Source organism: Ambystoma mexicanum, chromosome 10 (genome assembly GCF_040938575.1).
Source record: "Ambystoma mexicanum isolate Mex_15411 chromosome 10, UKY_AmexF1_1, whole genome shotgun sequence".
In the NCBI taxonomy this organism is placed as follows: domain Eukaryota; kingdom Metazoa; phylum Chordata; class Amphibia; order Caudata; family Ambystomatidae; genus Ambystoma; species Ambystoma mexicanum.
Window position 1 is genome coordinate 741073370 of NC_090932.1, and position 19184 is coordinate 741092553.

The window sequence follows — 19184 nt, forward strand, 5'->3', positions numbered from 1 at the left end:
TTTACTAGTCCAGTCAGGGTTTTTCTTCAGTATGAAAGGAGGATTATAAATTATTTAATCCTTCTCTGTTAGCATAGTTAGCTGTGTCTCTAAACTTGCTCTTCTGTGTCCTCCTTTGACTCATAGAATAGAGTGGGGTTTTTCTAAGAGGTTTGTTCCCTGATCCGTAGGTGACCCTTCCAAATGAGGCTCAGGTTTTCCTTTTGACACTGAGGGGAATTCTGCGAGTCATAATGCTTGACTGCTGGCATCTCGCCATCGGTTGGCTAACTTGGCCCTGGCATTGTCTGGTCTTGAGGGGAATTGGGATACCATCTCTGTGTTGTGGTGAGGACCATGAAGTCTTTTGTCACAATATTCAAAGATGCAGACATTCATTTGAGTTCTTTTCTATTTGGATATGAACATCCTTGCACATTTTTTTCATCTGCGTATGTGCAAGCGCAAATGAAAACATACCATTGTGAATCACACCTTATACCTCTCTGCTTTGTTCAATAATTTTAAAATACCTTGGGCCTGATCCACAAAAGAATGTAATTGCTGAAACGGAATGACACTTAGCCTGTCACTGCTCTACAAAAGGGAAAATCAGCCAGAGGGGACTAGGATGATGAGGTTTCCGCAGATGGAAGCACATCTCTCTTTAAATCACGCCCACACACTCACACCGAAAAAAAATTGTGAATTGTGTCATATGTCTTTGAAAATATTAAAGCATTTTTTAATCCCACACTCACCCGTTTTCTTGCCAGAATTATCATAAAGCCAACTTTCGTCTGTCTGCAATGACACAGAAATTCCTCTCGGCTTTGATTTAGCTGGGACATCCGGATCATCGGGGAATGAATTTTCACTGCATTTGGAAAAAGCACATCTTAGTTATAACTACAAATTTAATTGTTTGTAAATGTGAGATCAACATCACATAAATGTAGATATTTTGAAGGACAAAGATTCAATTTTGAGCATCATCACTTACACTTCATACCATAGATTTATGGTTCACACTTTTGACGTGACTCTGGCGTTACAAGGTGCTTAGAGAGATTATAAAAAAACAAAGGAAAAGCAGGTGATGGAAAGAACAAAGCATCATAAAATTGACCATAAATACAGAAATCACTCAGTTGAACAAACCCAATAATGCAACTGAAAAGATGTGATTCCAGAAATAAATGTCAACATGTAAGGGCGATGAACGATAGAGCAAAATCACCCAACAGCATCCTCAATGGGCCTAACTGAGTTTCAGTAAGTCATCTCAGCAAAAGATGAGTATCTGAAAATCCGAGGGGATCATCTTCCAAATTCTTCTCCCTGTCTTCACAAGACTTGCAACCAAGGATTCATGTCTTCCTTTGGTCTTCTCATAGACTTGGTTATGTTATAGCCCTATACGATTTTATAACACACTCTCCTTTATTAATATTCACCAGACGTGTAAGTGTTCTTGCCGTTGACATTAGAATAGGACTTAGTTATTGTTCTTCCTTTACCATCATGCCTCAACTTCTCTCTCACAATGGTTTGTTAGACTTGGGTTTGGATTTAAGATTTTGTTCCCCAACATGCCACAGTGTTCAAATCCCCTCTCACAGCCTTGATTATGTTTGTGCTGGGTACTGGACTTCATGTCACTGCAATGATCTGTGTTCCTCCCACATTGATCTGTTAGACCATAGTTAGGATCCATGCGGGTCTTCTCACCGCTAGCATCTGCTGACCCCTCACCAATTCACTGCGGTGTCCCCCAAGGGTCCTGTGTATCACCCACCCTCTACAATGTGTTCACCAAACCCCTCTTCGATGTGCTCGACTATCTGGGTGTCTCCTACACCAACTATGCGGACGACACCCAGATACTCATTCCCATCACTGGTGATCACATAGCCGACTCCAAATCACTGAACGATGTCTATCTGGTCATCCAGGCCTGGATGGCACAACACGAATTATGCCTTAATGGCGAAAGGACGAAGCTACTATTACTAGGCTCGTCTCAACGTCTTAACAAATTAGACCAAGCCTTTAAGTCGTTCAATATTGACGGCAATGATATCAAGGTATTGGGAGACACTAAAACCCTAGGCGTCTACCTGGACTCGACCCTCTCGCTGAACAGGCAAACGAATGCAGTTAGGTCGGCCTCAGCCTACACCTGCAAACTTATCACCGCCTGTAGACCTTTTCTCAACCCACACAATTGTATCACATTGGCAAGAACATTCATCATGTCAAAAATCAACTACTGCAGCGCCGTCTACCTGGGGACCAGTCAGTCTAACCTCAACAAACTGCAAACAGTCCAGAATAAAGCATCAGGACCGCCCTCAACATCCCCAGGCGATCCCACATCTCCAACACCCGCTCCGACTTACGCTGGCTCCCAGTAAAACATAGAATCGCTTTTAAAACTCTAGCCTTGACCCACAAATGCCTGGACAACAAAGCACCACCTTACCTAGCCTCCCGACTCACACTCCACTAGAACTCCACATATTCACAGCCTCACCATGCCCAGATTCAAACTCCAAAAAGCTGGTGGGGTGAGTTTCCCTGTCCTAGCCACCAAGCTTTGGAACTCCTTGCCCACTCCTATCAGAACAGAACCTTATTTTCTAACCTTTAAGAACAAAACCAAATCCTGGCTGTTCTTGCAGAATGTATGAACCGCGTACCCAAGATATGGCTCTGTCTTGTAACATACTGTAACTGTGTATATATCTTCTGTATTGTGCTGTAAATATTTTCTATAGCTCTCAAGATGATGCGCCCGGTTGCCCGAGGACCTGGTGCGATTTACAAATAAAATAAATTACAGATAGGGATTGCGATAGGGGTGTGAGACTGGTATGATAGACTCATATTGGGATCTAGGAGTCGGACTGAGACAAGGGACTAGGAGCAGAACTAAAATGATGGAATCGAGTAGGACTGGGACGAGGTACGAAGAGTAAGTCTGGGTCAAGGGACTGGGAGAAGGGGATATGTATAGAACCAGGTTAGGGGACTGGGATGAGGAACTAGGGGCAGTGTGTGGATTTAGGACTAGGACTTGGGCAAGGTAATAGGACTACGATGAGGGAGTAGAAAAGGGGCTAAAGCAAGGGACAAAGAGAGAAGAGAGAAGAGAGAAAGAGAGAGAGAGAGAGAAAGAGAGAGAGAAAGAGAGAAAGAGAGAAAGAGAGAGAGAGAGAGAGGGAGAGAGGGAGAGAGGGAGAGAGGGAGAGAGGGAGAGAGGGAGAGAGAGAGGGAGAGAGGGAGAGAGGGAGAGAGGGAGAGGGGGAGAGGGGGAGAGGGGGAGAGGGGGAGAGGGGGAGAGGGGGAGAGAGAGAATGACTGACTCTATGCTAAAGAAGAACAAGTTACTTACCCCTGGTAACATTCTTTCGACTGGATGTTCCTTCCACGTTGGCCTCAGTATTGCTTTTTCCCCCCCTTTAACAGTAGACATACCCACAAAACACGGGAGTGGTCGTACTCAGCCTTGAAGGAACGGAAGCTATAATATCACAGGAAATTCTACTGAGGGGTAGGATGGGAGGCCGATGAGGAATATGTGGGAGGAACATCAAGTTGAAAGAACGTTAACAGGGGTAAGTAACTTGTTCTTCGAATGGATTGTGTCCTCCCACATATTCCTTATCTTTGACAGACTCCCACAGCAGTATTTGGTTTGGAGGAGGGAGTAGAATTTGAATTCATACATTTTTCATGGAAGGAGTGCAGGACTGCCTTGCCAAAAGTACCATCCTGCCAGAGGGAAGATTCCAGGCAATAATGCTTTGTGAATGTGCGGGTGGAGGAGCATGTTGCTGCTTCACAAATGTTTTTAATTGGTACGTCCCTTTGCAGGGATGTGGAGGTAGCCATGCCCCTGGTGGAGTGGGCCCTGACACCTTCAGGAGGGTCTTCCCCTGCCAGCCTGTAACATTCTCAGATTGCCATAATTATTCATCTGGATAAGGTCTGTTTAGAAACAGCCTGACCTAGTTTGTCATGTATATCCAATGAAAAGTTGCTCATAAATACGTAGCTTTGACATTCTAGATATATAAAAGCTTAATGATCTCTGTGGGTCTAACCTATGTAGTCTTTCCTCCTCCTTGCCAGGATGAGGTGAAGGACAGAAAGAAGGTAGAACAATATTCTGACCTATATGAAAATCAGAAATGATTTTGGGCAATAAATGAAGGTTTGACCCTTAAAACAACCCTATCCTTGTGGAAGATAGTAAAGGGTGGCTTGGACGAAAGTGCCTGCAACTCGCTCACTCTACGGGCTAAAGTTAGAGCTACCCATAGAATGGTTATAAAGGTTAACAACCTTAAAAGACATGAGTCTAAGAATTTAAAAGGTGCACACATTAGGAATTTTAGAACCAGATTAAGGTCCCAAACTAGAACCTGGAAAGGAGATGGGGGGAACATATTGGCGTGCCCCTTTAGAAATTGTGTCACCAATGGAATTTTGAAGCAGGAACATTCCTCTGACGAGCGCTTAAAGATGGACAGCGCTGCCAAGTACCCTTCAATAGTACCAATCTGGAGCCCCAGATTGGCTAAAGATAGAAGAAAGGATAAAACATTCAGTGTTTTACATAAAAAAGGGTCTACATTCTTTTCCCTGCACCAGCTGTAGAATGTATTCCAACAGCAACGGTACAAAGACTTTGTTGCTGGCCTTCTGGCTGAAAGCAAAACCTTCATTACGTCATTCGGGAGGTACCAATCCTTATATCGCAGACTCTCAGAAAAGAAGCGTGAAGGTTGAGTGTTTTGACCTCTGGATGGAGAACCCCACCCTCCTCTCGCGAGAGAAGGTCCTCTCTTTGTGGAAGACGCATCAGAGGACAGATAGACATGTCCAAAACGTCCGGGTAACACGTCCTGCTGGCCCAATCCGGGGCAATTAGGATCATGTGTTTCCCGAACCTTCTCAACCTCCTGATCACATGCTGAATGACGTGTAATGGCAGAAACTCGTACAGGAGTGGAAACATCCAGTACACTACAAACGCATCTCCTCTTGGGGGAAATTCCCTGGAGCAATACCGTTCGCACTTCTGTTTGATGTCGGATGCAAACAAATCTACTTGAGGGGTTCCCCAAAGGGTGAAGATCTCTTGAAGGACTTCCTGAGCTAGTTCCAACTCGTGGCAGACTGTGCTCTGCGTGCTCAGAGCATCCGCCGCTGTGTTCTCCTCTCCGGCTAGGAGAAATGCTGATAGGGAGATTCCTTCTTGAATTGCCCAGTACTAGAGCTGCATTGCCTCTCTGCACAGTGGTAGTGACCCTACACCTCCTCTCTTGTTGAGTTAGTACATGACCACTGAGTTGTCTGTCATTATCAGAACATTCTATCCCCGTACAGAGGGCAGAAAGGCATTCAGCGCTAGTCTGATTGCCCTCAGCTTCAAAAGATTGATAAGTAGTTTGAACTCCGATGGAGACCAACGGCCGCTGACTGTCAGATCGTTGGCATGGGCTTGAGGGAGGCATCCGTCACTACTGTTATCTCCGACCATGGTTGCCAAAAAGGTTCTCCCTTCAGAATATTGTCCTCCCAGGCCCACCACAGAAAATCCTGTGAGACCCTGGTTGGAATCTGAAGTAGGTCCAAGATCTTTCCTGAGAATTGGGACCATTGAGTTTTTACAGCCTATTGAAGGGATATCATTCTTAGGCAGGCCTCTGGTACCAGAAAAATGCAGGATGCCATGAGGCCGAGCAACCTCAAAGAATCGAAGGCCGGTAGACTGTGGGCATTCATAAACATGGTAACCATCTGAAGAATGTCTTGAGCCCTCACCTCGGGTGGCAAGCTCTTTCCCAAGGATGTATCTAGTACAGCTCCGATGTACTGGAGCTTTTGAGAAGGTGTCATATGGGACTTCTTGGAATGGAGGGAGAAGCCCAGTCTGAAGAGAGTGGCAGGTGACGTTGAGATGAACCCGGGCTTGTTCGGCAGAACGTGCCCTGATCAGCCAATCGTCCAGGTAGGGGTAGGGGTAGATGTGAATCCCGCCCCTCCTGAGACTCGCTGCCACCAGTGCCATCAGTTTGTTGAAAACCTTTGGGCAGAGATTATCCCGAATGCAGAACTCAAAATTGATCATGAGAACTGCCAAAAGCAAACCTCAGGTATTTTCTTTGCTTGAGATGGATTGGCACATGAAAATAGGCATCCTGAAGGTCCAATGACACCAATCAATCCTGAAGTTGGCGGGCCTGAAGGATCTGAGAAAGTGTGACCATCCTGAAATTGTCCTTCCTGAGGAACTTGTTCAAGTATTTTAAGTCCAAGAAGGGTCTCAGTCATCCGTCCTTCTTGGGTATTAGAAAATAAGGGGAGTACCATCCCTTGTTCCTCTACGCTACAAGCACTGGTTCTATAGCAGCTTTCTCTAGCAGGGTGAACATTTCCTGCACAAGGAGCAGATCCGCAATCCTCAAAGAGTGGTTCCCCGGTGGATTGTTCCGAGGTCTCCTTAAGAAAGGAAGGCAGTAACCATGGGCTACGGTTTCTAGAGCCCAAGCATCCAAAGTAATGTCTCGCCATTCTTCTAGATGCTGAGACAGTCTGCCCCCCACTGGTGAACTGTGACTCAAGACCTCAGAGAGGTTTTGAGGTGGCTGATGCAGTGGCCGATGGTAAGGATCTGCTGCTTGATCTGGCTTTGCAGCTCTACCTCGTCCACCAAAGGGACATTTTATCTGGCCCCTTTGACTGGCCATTCCTCTCGCCCTTCCAACTGAGGAGTAGTAGCGAAAAGATCTACCCCTACAAGGTTTCCCACTAGGATGAAAAGGCTGAGGTTGCCTAATAGCTATGCCTAAAGATTTGGCTGCCGCCTTTGAGATGTGCAACTTCTCAAGGCTCTCGCCAGCCTTGTTGCGAAAAAGGTGAGACCCGTCAAAAGGCATGTTGAGAAGTCTAGATTGCACATTCGGTGCAAAACCCGACTTTCTCAACCACGCAAACCTGTGCATAACGGTGCTGGCAGCCATGGCTCTGCTGATGCTATCAGCAGAATCCAAACCTGACTGAAGAGACTCACACATGGTCTCTTTTCCGTCTTTAACAATATCTAAGAAGCAGTCTCTTTCATCCCTTTCGGGACTGTGCCCTGCCGCCATGAAAATGCAGTCCCATAGAGTGAACGTAAACTTTGCAAGGGCACAAGTGAAGTTTGCAGATTTGAGTGCCATCCTCCCTGCAGAGAATACCTTCCTTGTCCATCCATCTACGTGTTTATCATCCCTATCAGGAGGGATGTTAGAGTACGCCACTTGTTTTGATGTTGCAGTAGCTACCTGCACCACCAGACTCACTGGAGTGGGGTGTTTTGACAGGTAGTCAGGGTCACTACTGGGAGGGCGGTACTTCTTAGTTATGTTTTTATCAACTGCCAGATTGGTCTCCGGAGTCTCCCAGTTCCTGACCACCCTTTTCTGCAAGGCTATATGGAATGGTAAGATGGGATCTGACTGTGGACCTTTCTCAAGAATGTCAGTAAGGTCATCCTGTTCATATGGTAATGGAAGTCTACTCCAACCCATGTAATCCACCACTTTTGATATGTGCTGCCTGTAGGGTGCACCTACATGCTCCCCAGCCTCTGGTCTCCAAAACGCTAGTTCAGGTGGGGTACCCACCCCACTTGCAGTCTGCAAATTTTCATAAAGGTCCTTCATCCTGGACTCTTCCGCAATTAAACTCTCTGGTACATTGGGCGTACCATATTCCAGGCCAAATAGGGAATCTTCATCAGACTGCTCCTGTTCTTCAAAAATTGAAGAAAGAGACTTAAAAAAGTCTTTCTTAGGCAGTGGAACAAAGGTTTTGTCAGGGATTATAGATTTTAGCATAATTGGCTTCAACGTCGTTGAGGTTTTCTTTATAGGCGCCATTGGTTTAGAAGGGGCTCTCATTGTCGACAGCAGAGCTAGTAAGGATGGCGCATCTGGCATCGAAGTCTTCGATGTCGAGGGTTTGGCCTGTGCCAAAGACGCTGCCGGCGTCAAAGGTGTTGATGGCTTTGACAACCTCGACTTGTGCTTATGTCTTGAGTGATCCTTCTATGAAACATCGGATCGAGGCCTTGAAGGCTCACAATGTGGATCCAGCCTTTTTCCCGGGCTGGAGGACGTGCGAGATTTAGGACAGGACCTTTCCTTTACGCTTCTTTCAAAGGCTCGGTTGGAGCATGGCTATGTTTTTGGTTTTCATAAATGTTAAGCATTTCAGACCTCAAGGCTTCCCACTGATGTGGATTTCTTGGTTGGACAAGCAACTCTTTCGGAGGAAGCGTCCGACAATGAAGTCGACCTACAGTGCCTTCACTTCGACTTCTTCGAGGACGAAGAAGAGTGCTTTGAGCCACTCCTCGACCTGGACCGCTTGGCCTCCTTCCTCCGAGGAGAGTCGCATCTCTACTCATCAGTCGAAGGTTTCACGGATCCGGTAGGGGATTTCTTTAGGGATTTTGCCTACCTTCAGCTTTTCCTTCTGTTCCCTCAAGGTCTTTCCAGTCATAGACTGGCACTTCGAGCAGTCGGTGTTGTCATGGTCCGCTCCAAGGCACCACAAACAGATACGGTGCGGATCAGTCAGGGATATTTTCGATCAGCAATCCCGACACTTTTTAAAACTGGATTTCGGACTTGTCGGTGTCGATGATGAAGACATCTCGCTGTCGAAGATTAAACAAAGACATCACAATATGTGAGGCGTGCTGGATTTCATTGAAGTTATCGCTGTCGCAGAAAAATGGAACTGAGGCCAAAGGGCGCTGCGCATGCTATGTAAGCTTTCGATGACATCATCCTCGACGGAGGCCTTTGAGGGACATCGACTCGACGACATCGATGCACAGCGTCCTATGCCGAATTTTGTTGCTGAAGCTGGACAACATGTGTCAAAGATGAGGAATACGTGGGAGGACAAAATCCATTCGAAATGGGTAACACATTTCCATAACAATTGACAAAACATGTACATAACACTGCACATTTGGATTCCCAGGGAAATCCCTGAAACAATGGAACAATGGAACATAGGTTAAGGTAGAGATGTGCATGTGATCATGAACCACCCCACGTATGGCAAAGGTCCAAGGGAAAGGTATGGTGACTGATCGTAGAGTGACCGATTGTAGGCTGCCAATTCCCAGACCCGTTCCCCCTGCCCATTCATACTTACCGGTCACCACTTACAGTTGAGAACTTCATGGCAACTTCACCAGTACATACCGCACATAGCCTTGGTCCGCCACCATGAGAAAAAAGAATCTTCTCAAATGTACAAAGTATTCTGGAGTCCTGCATACAATTTTTGAAAGGTCTCTAAAACTACTTACCAACCTGCTGATCACACATCAACCCCTATAATTGCTTGTGCAACCTTACCTAAACAATGTAATGGGTGTTTGCGGACCAAAATACCATAGAGCTGGGGGTGAGCACCACAAGCTGCAGGTGCACAGAGAACAAAGAGGACAGGCCCCTCTTTCCGGGGAGTTTTATCTTGCCCAGTATCAAGCACTCCTAAGACTGGAGGCGTGATATTCACCACTTCTGGAGCCACCCGATGGCACCCCAAAATGACATTGTCATGCTACCATGTGTCACCAGAACATGAACCTATATTGATCTTCCTTAGCCCAGCCATGCACTACCCCACATGCACGCTACCTCAGCATCCTTCTTGTGCTTGCTTGGAAAAGTGTTGCGCTACTTTTTTAAAATATATCTTTAATTGTGGTTTGTTTTCCTTTTTTGGAAACCACATACATTACACAAAATGAAAGCAAACCTCATTCCCTCCATATAACAGACTGTCCACAAAACCAGAACTATAATACGCAATTACACTTGAAGCCCACCACTGTACAAACATTTTCAGAGGACGTACACATTCCTGGGGGTGAGGGCCCGTATTTCCACAGTAATGGTTTCCCGTATTTTATCTAAAACAGCCCTCCTCCTCTCCCACATCTAAACTTCTTTATAACATAAGGACCCCAATCACTATCTCAATTAGTCATCTCCTCTATCAAGACTAACAACCACACACAGAAGAGAAAAATAAAAGATTGTGCCCAGCATTAGTACATTCCTCAGGTCCTCCCCATCACATCTCTTCAATGCATTTGAGAGCTTCCTGTGACTTTCTCATCAACCTTCCCACGGAGACATTTGTCTTTCCTACATTATTAACAAATTAATTGGCAAGAATGCCATTTTTTGTGGATCAAGAAATTAAGCCGGATTTTGTGTGTCTCCAGGAAAGCCCACCAGTCATACATGAACGTCCCAATGTTATCATTAGACATATAGGTGAGTTTAACCTTGTGCAGCCACTCCATGTTGGTTGTGGGCTTTGGGACCTTCCACTTTTGTGTCAGCTGCCTGTAATGTTTGTATTGTTTTGAGGGCACACTAAAAGGTACTGCAAGGGGTTCCTTCCCTAGGAAATCTCCAGTTATTTCCCAATTATCTTTATTATTTTAAAAGTTACATGAACAATCTATAAGGAACATACTTTTCTTTGTGCATAAGAATAAAACAGATATGAATTTATCTCAACAATCATATTTATAAAGGAAAAAGAAATGGAAGAAAAAATTGGAAAAAAGCAAAGAGCGAGTGATATAAAAAAAACACACAACACACAGATGCGGATGGAGGGTTAGAATCAATAAACCTTAGGGGCAAGTATGAACAACTAAGCAAAGAGTCTGTTAAACACACCCCAGATTGTCTCATATTTATGATGTTGATTTTTACCATGGTGAGAAACTTTCTCCCTTCTAGATAAAAGTGACACACTCGGCAGCCAATCATCAACACAAGGGGTAGCATCACTCTTCCAGAATTTCAGAATGTCTCTTGGCAACCAAAAATGCCCGGTATGGCCAAACACGTTTCCCAATATCAAAGGGAAATAAACCTCGCACACCAATAAGCGGGTCTCGGGGAAGGGACAGGCCCAAGACCAGGTCGACTCTTTGGTAAACACCATCCCAAAACAACTGAATTTTCCTGCACAACCACAACATATGGAGGGTGTAGCCTACGTCACTTCTGCAATTCCAGCAAACATCTTCGCAGCACAAATTGCTGAACCACATCTTCCATGGAGACCAATTCAAATAATAATTGATCTGTTGCTGTGTATATCGCAGTTCCAAATCAATTTTGTACTTAACCTGCCCCACATATATTCGGTTCCACTCCATATCTGACAGCGAACGATACATATAGTGAATGTGATGATGTATATTTTTGCCCAGAGCTGCTTTGGGTGCTCCTGCCCCAGATTCCTTTCCCAGTGTGCTCAAAATTGTGCCTTTTCTTGCGTATCCACAAGTAAGATTGCTTTATGTAATCTCAATATCATCCCTTTCCAGGTTGCTGCTTTGTACCATATTTTGCCCTCAACAAAGAATTGGCCTGCCTTTTCCAGCCCAGAATCTAACCAAATGTGTGCCGATATCCCTTCAGTTTTACCCAGATATATCAGAAAGCCCCAAACCAAGCTAATTGGGGAGGCCCAAGAGGATAGGTGTTTGGTAAAGGAATTCTCGCTCCACATATCCCATAAAATCCATAAAATGGGGTCATCAGGGACAAAGGAGATCTTCTACATATGTCCAATATTTCCTAAAATCGTCCCTTACATGTTCTAAGTAGTCCCTTAATTGTGCTGCTTATAGTATGCACGCTGGTCAGGGAGGACAAATCCACCCTCCTCCTTTGTCATGGTGAGAGCTCTTCTGTTGATCCTGGCTCTCTTTCACCCCCATATGAATCTGGAGATTTCATATTGCAGGTTTCTAAGAAAGTTGTCCAAAACTGTCACCGGTAACATTGTGGAGAGGAGTCACATTAACGTTAATCTTAACGGAATTCATTCTGCTGAGCCAGGAGACAGTTAAATTGTTCAATTTCTGCAAATCTGATTTTAGAATTTTCAGTAGGGGTATAAAATGTAATGCATGGTGTTCCTCCGGATTCAGTCTGCTTTGGCACTTTAAGCAGCATTTCTCTATCTTCATACCTTAGGCATGTATGTTGTTACTGAGCCCACGCCCACCTCCCACAGCCGTGAATATATACTATTTTGTGTGATTCACCTTTAGTCCAGCTAGTCTGCTATATTTGTACAGCTCCTTCAAGACTCCCATTGAATTCCCCGGATTAGTCAGATACAGGAGAATATCATCCACAAATAGCGATAGTTTGAATTGAATATCAGTTGCTAGGGCAAACAGAAGCGGGGAAAAGGGGCACCCGTGCCTTGTCATGCTACTCAGTTGGAATCAGATGATTCTATTCCATTTACCCTTACCGCAGCCAACGGTCTGTCAAACATGGTCCCCTTTTTTGCGCCAAGTGAATAAGGTCAAGAGTCTTTCTGATGTTGACTCCCTTGCTGGCCCTGGATGAAGCCTACCTGGTCCCTATGCACCAGAGTTGGGACTATGATCTCCAGTCTATTCCAGTCTATTCCCTAGGGTCTTTGCTTCATATCTGTGTTCAATAGGGAAATAGGATGGTAAGCTTCACATTTGGGCTGTCCTTTCCCTCCTTGGGTACTACTAAGATTATTGCCCTGAGATGTATTCTGAGTAGGGCCTGTTCTTCCAACATACTGTTGAACACGTTTGATAGGGTAGGAGCCAGGAAATTACTACAAAACCTTGTAGAATCTAACTGTATATCCGTCCACTTCTGGAGCTTTCCCACTCGGCATCCCCTTCATATCCTTTATTATTGGATAGAGCGGATGAGTGGATAGAGCGGATGAGTGGATAAGTGTACAGAACGGATGAAGATATAGAACAGATGAGTGTAGAGATGAATATATAGCAAGGATATTGCTGTTGATTGCGTGAAAAGCACTGTGGAGCAGATGAGTGCGTGGAGCAGAGGAGTGCGTGGAGCAGATGAGTGCGCAGAGGGGGTGTGTGCGCAGAGGGGGCGTGTGTGCAGAGGGGGCGTGTGCGCAGAGGGGGCGTGTGCGCAGAGGGGGCGTGTGCGCAGAGGAGGTGCGTGCGCAGAGGAAGCGCGTGATTAGAGGGAGTGAGTGCATAGGGGGGGTGAGGCGTAGAGGGGGTGAGTGCCTAGAGGGGTGGATGCATAGAGGGGGTGAGTGCATAGTACATGTGAGGGCATAAAGCAGATGAATGCCGAGCGAGCGAGTGCCTGGAGCGAACGAGTGCCCAGAGTGAACGGACGTGTTGCGTAAAGCGGACGAGTACGTAGAACGAACAAGCACAGATTGCATCCAATTCTTATGAGTGCGTAGAATGGATGAATACGTAGAGATGCTGAATGCGTAGAGCATGGGGCAGACAGACTTAGGGAAATCGTTGGTTATATTTTATTGGCATGGGAGGTGAGGGGATATGTGCCCCTATGCCTGGTTTTGGGATACTTCGGGGCAGACAGGTGCGCATGCGTGGGGCAGACAGGTGTGCATGCGTGGGACAGACAGGAGTACATGCTTGGGGCAGACAAGAACGCATGCTTGGAGCAGACAAGAGTACACACGTGGGGCAGACAAGAATGGATAGGAGGGCATGGAACAGACTGGAGTGCATAGAATTGCGTGACGTATATAGTATGGTTTGGAACACAGAGAACGCTCGAAAGAGCATATAACCCATCTTGACTGGAGTACGCATAACGAACTGGAGCGCGCGGAGCGGAATCGAACGCACGCGGCAATCTGGTATGCATGAATGCGTGGAACGGACCGGAGTGTATGGAGCAGACTGGGATGCATGGAGTGGATATGAGTGCATGGAACGGACTGGGGCTCATATAGTAAGGTTTGGTGAGGTATATAGTAAGGTTTGGAATGCAGAGAACGTCGGAAAGAGCATATAGCCCATCATATCTCACCAGCATGCTTACTCTCTCCTTACATCACCACTCAACTAGAACAAAGAGATACTATGACACCATTCGGTATAACTGTTCTCATACCAACATCTGCCACTCACTCCACATCATTCTAAGTAATCATTGCTGGTTACACACCCCTAGCCAGGCGTTCTCCTCAGGCCTAACGCAGTCACATCGGGTCTGGATAAATCCCGCCAGAATGAACACATACTCCTGATCTCTCAACCATCACACCTACCGCTAAAAGCAGCTATTACACGGATACCGCACGAGCTGCACACATACCCGGTGCTCCCACGCACCTTTTGACTCTCTCTACACTCTCTACTGATCTGAACTTCGGTTCCCGAGGGCGTTCAACCTACCAGCGCCTTCAGAACATACCAATGGTATATAAGGCGCTATATAAATGCAAAATAACAATAACAATGATTTCATTTGATGTTATACGCACCCTCATTGGATAGACCTTCCCACACTCTATTGTGGGGATATCTAATTTAGACAAATACGTTTCTATACTGTCTTCTTCCTCTTGCAGTTCGGCCTTATATAGCCTTTCATAGTACTTTTTAAAATTCTTTTGCTATCCTCTTTCTATACCGTACCACTTGGCCGCTTGCGTCCTGTAGCTGACCCACTGCTCTTGAACATTGTTGGCATCTCTGTCGATAAAACAGTAACCTGCTCACCTTCTCCCCCTACTCAATGTCTTTGTTTGAGAAATCTCAGTTTCCATTCGGTTTCCTCTATTAACAACGCGCTCAGTTCTGCTTTTTTGCTCAGTTTCACCCCCATACCTACCCTTCCCTCTCATCGCCCTAGTGCAGATTTTAAGCCCTCCATCTCTTGTCTGAGCACTGCATCTTTTTCCTTTTTAAACTTTTTATGCCCACACCGAGCTTAATCAATTCTTCCTTTATAGTCGCTTTCAATCCTTCCCACAGTATGGGAGCATTTTTCATAATCCTTTCCTCCCTTTTACTAATTACCTTCTTTTTTCCTTCTTTCATTTTTTTTCTTTCTCTCCTACCTATCTCTTCCTGTTCTTTTCTCCTTTTCACCATCTTTCGTATCCTTCCCCTTCTCCACATTTCTTCTTCCCTTTCTCTTCTCCCCCTTTTCCTTCACTTTTCCCCACCTTCTCCCCTTGTTCTCTCATTCCATTCCCCCTTTTCTAATTTACATTCTCTGTATGCTTTTACCCCATATGTCTTCCTACCCCCTTCCGTCCTATTCTTTCTCTTCCTACTTTTCCACTTCCCTAGCGCTCTGCTCTCTATCTTTCTCTAGACTTAAGCTTACCCACCCTGCAGCATCACTTCTTTGGGGATGAAGTTTTTAGTTTCCTAAACTTCCTCACACCAGACATTGTCAACCCGCTTGGGGCTCTCTTCTGATGATCCGACCCTGCTGTTTCTCCCTTCTGCTCCCTATCGCCCCATGACACCCCCAGTTGTACCAGTTCTGCATTTACTCTTTGTATATCTTCTTCGGTGGTCAATCTGTAGGTCCCAATCTCCCACAAAAATGACAACATTAATGGGTATCCACATCGAGATTCAGCATGATGGTCTCTCAGCCACTGGGTCAATTCTCTAAACATGCTGCACCTCTAAACTCTAAGAGTGTGGGTTAAGATGTCTTGGAAGATCCCGATCTTCGAGTTTTTAAAATTGACAAGGCTTTGTTAAGAATTTTGGATTTCTCCAAGTAGTATTGAAATCTCACTGCAACTCTGAGGTGTCCTTTGCCAGCAAGTCCACCTCTGTGTGCTCCCTCTAGGGTGACCTGCAGACCTCCCTCATCCACGAAGAGTGTATTGATGATCCTCTGGATCGTACTTTCCACATCCTTAGTGGACTTATTTTCCTCTTCTGGTATCCCAATGAAGCATAGATTGCACCGACCTATCTCTGTTTTCAATATTGTCCAGCTTCAGGGGTTGTTCTTCCTCTTTCCTTTGAACCTCTGAGATCCTTGCATCGAGCTGTATCTCTAGAATGTCCACCGATGATTGGTTTGCTTCTAGGCTGAGCTTAGGGCCCTTAAGGAACGTGCATGTAATGGATGGGTTCACACAGAATAACTCCAAGTCCAAATAACCAAACCAACTCAGGAAGATGGCAAAGTACTGTTTTATTAACAATTATCTAAAACAGGGAGTTACAACGAACATCAATGGGCGTATGCTCAATTTCTCTCAGCAATCTTTTCATACAACATAGACTTTATACAAAAAATAAGTCAGAGGTGACATCATACTACGTGGCAATAATGAAAAACCTACTACGGATCAGGATAGGCTTAAGGCGAACATCTAAGTAGATCATCTATAGGAACTAGGATTGTAATTGGCTGCCCACTGTCAGGTGCACAACATATGCCTACCTCTAAAACATATCATATTCAGAAAACACTAGATACACGGTTTCTCATTGCTCTTCAAACTATAAGGTCCTTTGTTACATGGACCACTATAATTGGTTGGCAGGCTGTGCAATGTCGGGAACATTCGGTTCACTTCGCAGCACATCTTCCCAGACCAAGGTGCAAGGATATGGGCCTGGCTCAACGTCCCCACCCAATTAGCCCAGCATCTCTCATCACCCAAGCCTTCAGCAAAAAAAATTGTCTTTGTACTTGGCCTTGCGAAGTATCCTGGTCTCTGAGACAACATTGGAGTGCGGGCCCTCACTATCGTGTTCTGGGTCTCCAAGTTCGAACTCTATATTCATCCTTGGCTCACGTGACAGGAGACCATGATTTGGTCCATTCTGCAGGTTTTAAATGTCTTAAATGAATTAAACTTGGCACTCTTAGTGTTCTCTCTTCACCTTAACAAGAGAGGATTCATCCTTGCACTTTTGCTCCTTTTCTGAATAGATAGCCGACCTTGTCTGCTTCAGTCTTGACTTCAGGCCAAACAGCCTTGCCTGCCATGCAGCTCCACGATTCAGCTTCTTCTTGCTGCTACATAGTTTTTCTTCTTCCCTCTTCATGGGTCCTGGCTTATTAAATTCATCATACCGATGTCCAGCTTCTATACAATGGAAGCTTCGCCTGCATTCTATTCACTACATATATCCAGCTTCTATGATAACTCAGTCTACTTGCGTTTCAGCATCTCTAAAATTATTGAACGGTTGATTCTCTGCAGCACCTTATGCACGTGTGATCTTCTTTTTCATATTTAAAAGTTCACTTGATTCTTTACTTCGTCATTAGTTTCTGTAGGATCCATACATCCTCTTCAGCCAGTATCCTGATACGTCGTTCATACTCTCTTATGACGTCACAGGCTTCTTTCTTTGCTCTTTTTTATATTCCATCAGGTAGTTCCTCCCTCAAATTGTCGTCCCTTCAGGGATGTATTCGATAGGGTTGTCTTAATGGGTATCTTCTGTCGAACATACGTTGCGGTATTGGCACAACTGCTGGTGTCAAACACGGCACAATCTCAGGCTTCCAACATATGGGACATAGGGGGCAGGGTTTCCTGCACAGGCATGCCGCTGCTCCTCTACATTCCACCCTCTGGTTGAGTCCTCGACCAGCTCAACTGTTTCCACATCCTGATATTTTCTCTTGAAGAAGTGTTTCTTTGGTGTCCATATCTCCATCACCCCCCTCAGGGTGCCTGCTGATTTGACATGTTCATCTACACTCCAGGTCATGTAATTACATTGTCCATTCGGGGTACAATAGACCCATCATCCTCTGTACTTCTTATGATTCTTGGGATACAGAAACTTCTTTCCCTCAGGTGCTACAATGCTGGCTTCTATTTGTTTCCTGACGGCGTCATCAGTCAGCGCCCTGGCGTTTGGTTAAGGTTTGACATTGATCATGATCTTCATACACTTTCTTTGCCGTTTTCTTGCATTGGTCAATCACTATCCTGACTACACAGAATCCAAACATCACCAGCACCAATATTACTTGAAGAATTTTGAATATATTTCCCAACCACTGTGGAATCCACAAGAACAGGGAGCCAAACCAGCTGTCACTTTCAATGTCATCCATCCCATATTCCATCTTGTTATGCAGGTTTGTCAACAACGTTATGGTCTCTGTCAGGGTTCCATTTTGTTCAACATGAGAAGGTATGAATGTGAAACATGATGGCCCAATTTCTGCGCAAACTCCCCCTTACATCACTGAGATCATATCAAGGACATACCTACTCTGGAGGGTCATCAGTCTTATGGCACTCAACTCTTCCTTAATGGTGTTGAATCCCTTTATGGTAACATTAATTGGTTGCATAAGCTCCCATCTAGTGATCTGTAACCACTGTCTGGATCCCAGGCATGAATATGGTCATCAGTATTGTGGCAGTCTTGCTGGACAACCTTTGTTCCTCAGGAATTGAGTCATACACTGTTATCGATTTGGCTAAGAAATAATTCTCACTTCTTGTTCTTCGGAGAAGTTCAAGCGATCTTATTTTTCCATCCACCTTTGGAAATTCTCCAAAGTTCAAATCGCTCTGAGGAATCACATGCTGGAACATGGATGAGCACCAAGGAACATACTCTGCCCTCATGTAGGCTCTAGATCCACAAGTCCAATATTGATCCATAATGATGGCTGTCCCTTCTCCCATCCTAGGAACGTCAATTGTGATTTTTCATTCTTTGTTATATCCCACATGGTTCTTTCCGTGTCTACGGAAGCAAAGTGTCGCATTAACCAATGAGATTACAACTACTGGGCCTGATTCTTCTTCTACCTATGTCAACAGTTTGGTGTGCTTGGCACATGACTTTAAGCATCCATCATTCACCTTCTGTACCACTTGTAAATAATCTATTTTCAGCAGATGAGCCGCACGGGACGCAATTCCTTCTTCACATCCTTTCTTGGAATTCACTCATCCATAGATCAATAATTGAATTGTTCCCAGCATGGTGATCAGGCTACTTCTGTCACAACAGGGCAATTCATCCTCTTCATTTCTTCAATGATCACCTCATCCTGTCTTGCGGCAGGATACACAAGCATCTTGCTTTCCCATCCAGGCTCTTTCTCCATTTTTAAAGTCTTGATGTAGTCATCCTGTTATGGAAACAACCATTTTGATCTCCATTGCAGTCACCCAACTTCCTTGGACTGTCCTCGAGTAGTACATGTTGAAAGATGGCTAAGGCACTTCACATTGTGCTCTGGAACCACCTTTGCAATGAAAGTCCTTAGTGTATTCATGGTATAGGGGATGAGAGAGCAGACGTAGCAACCGTCCTTAGATGCTTTTTCCCC

At 45.2% G+C, this 19184-nt stretch overlaps 1 protein-coding gene across 2 annotated transcripts in view; it reads right to left on the minus strand.

Moving 5' to 3' along the window:
• Nucleotides 1–19184, minus strand: part of ERICH6 (glutamate rich 6) — a 701982-nt gene that overhangs the window by 517438 nt on the left and 165360 nt on the right. For both annotated transcript variants that reach the window (XM_069618380.1, XM_069618381.1), the window contains exon 3: nt 741–856. In XM_069618380.1, the coding sequence (XP_069474481.1) occupies nt 741–856 (116 nt within the window). The remainder of the gene's footprint in view (nt 1–740; nt 857–19184) is intronic.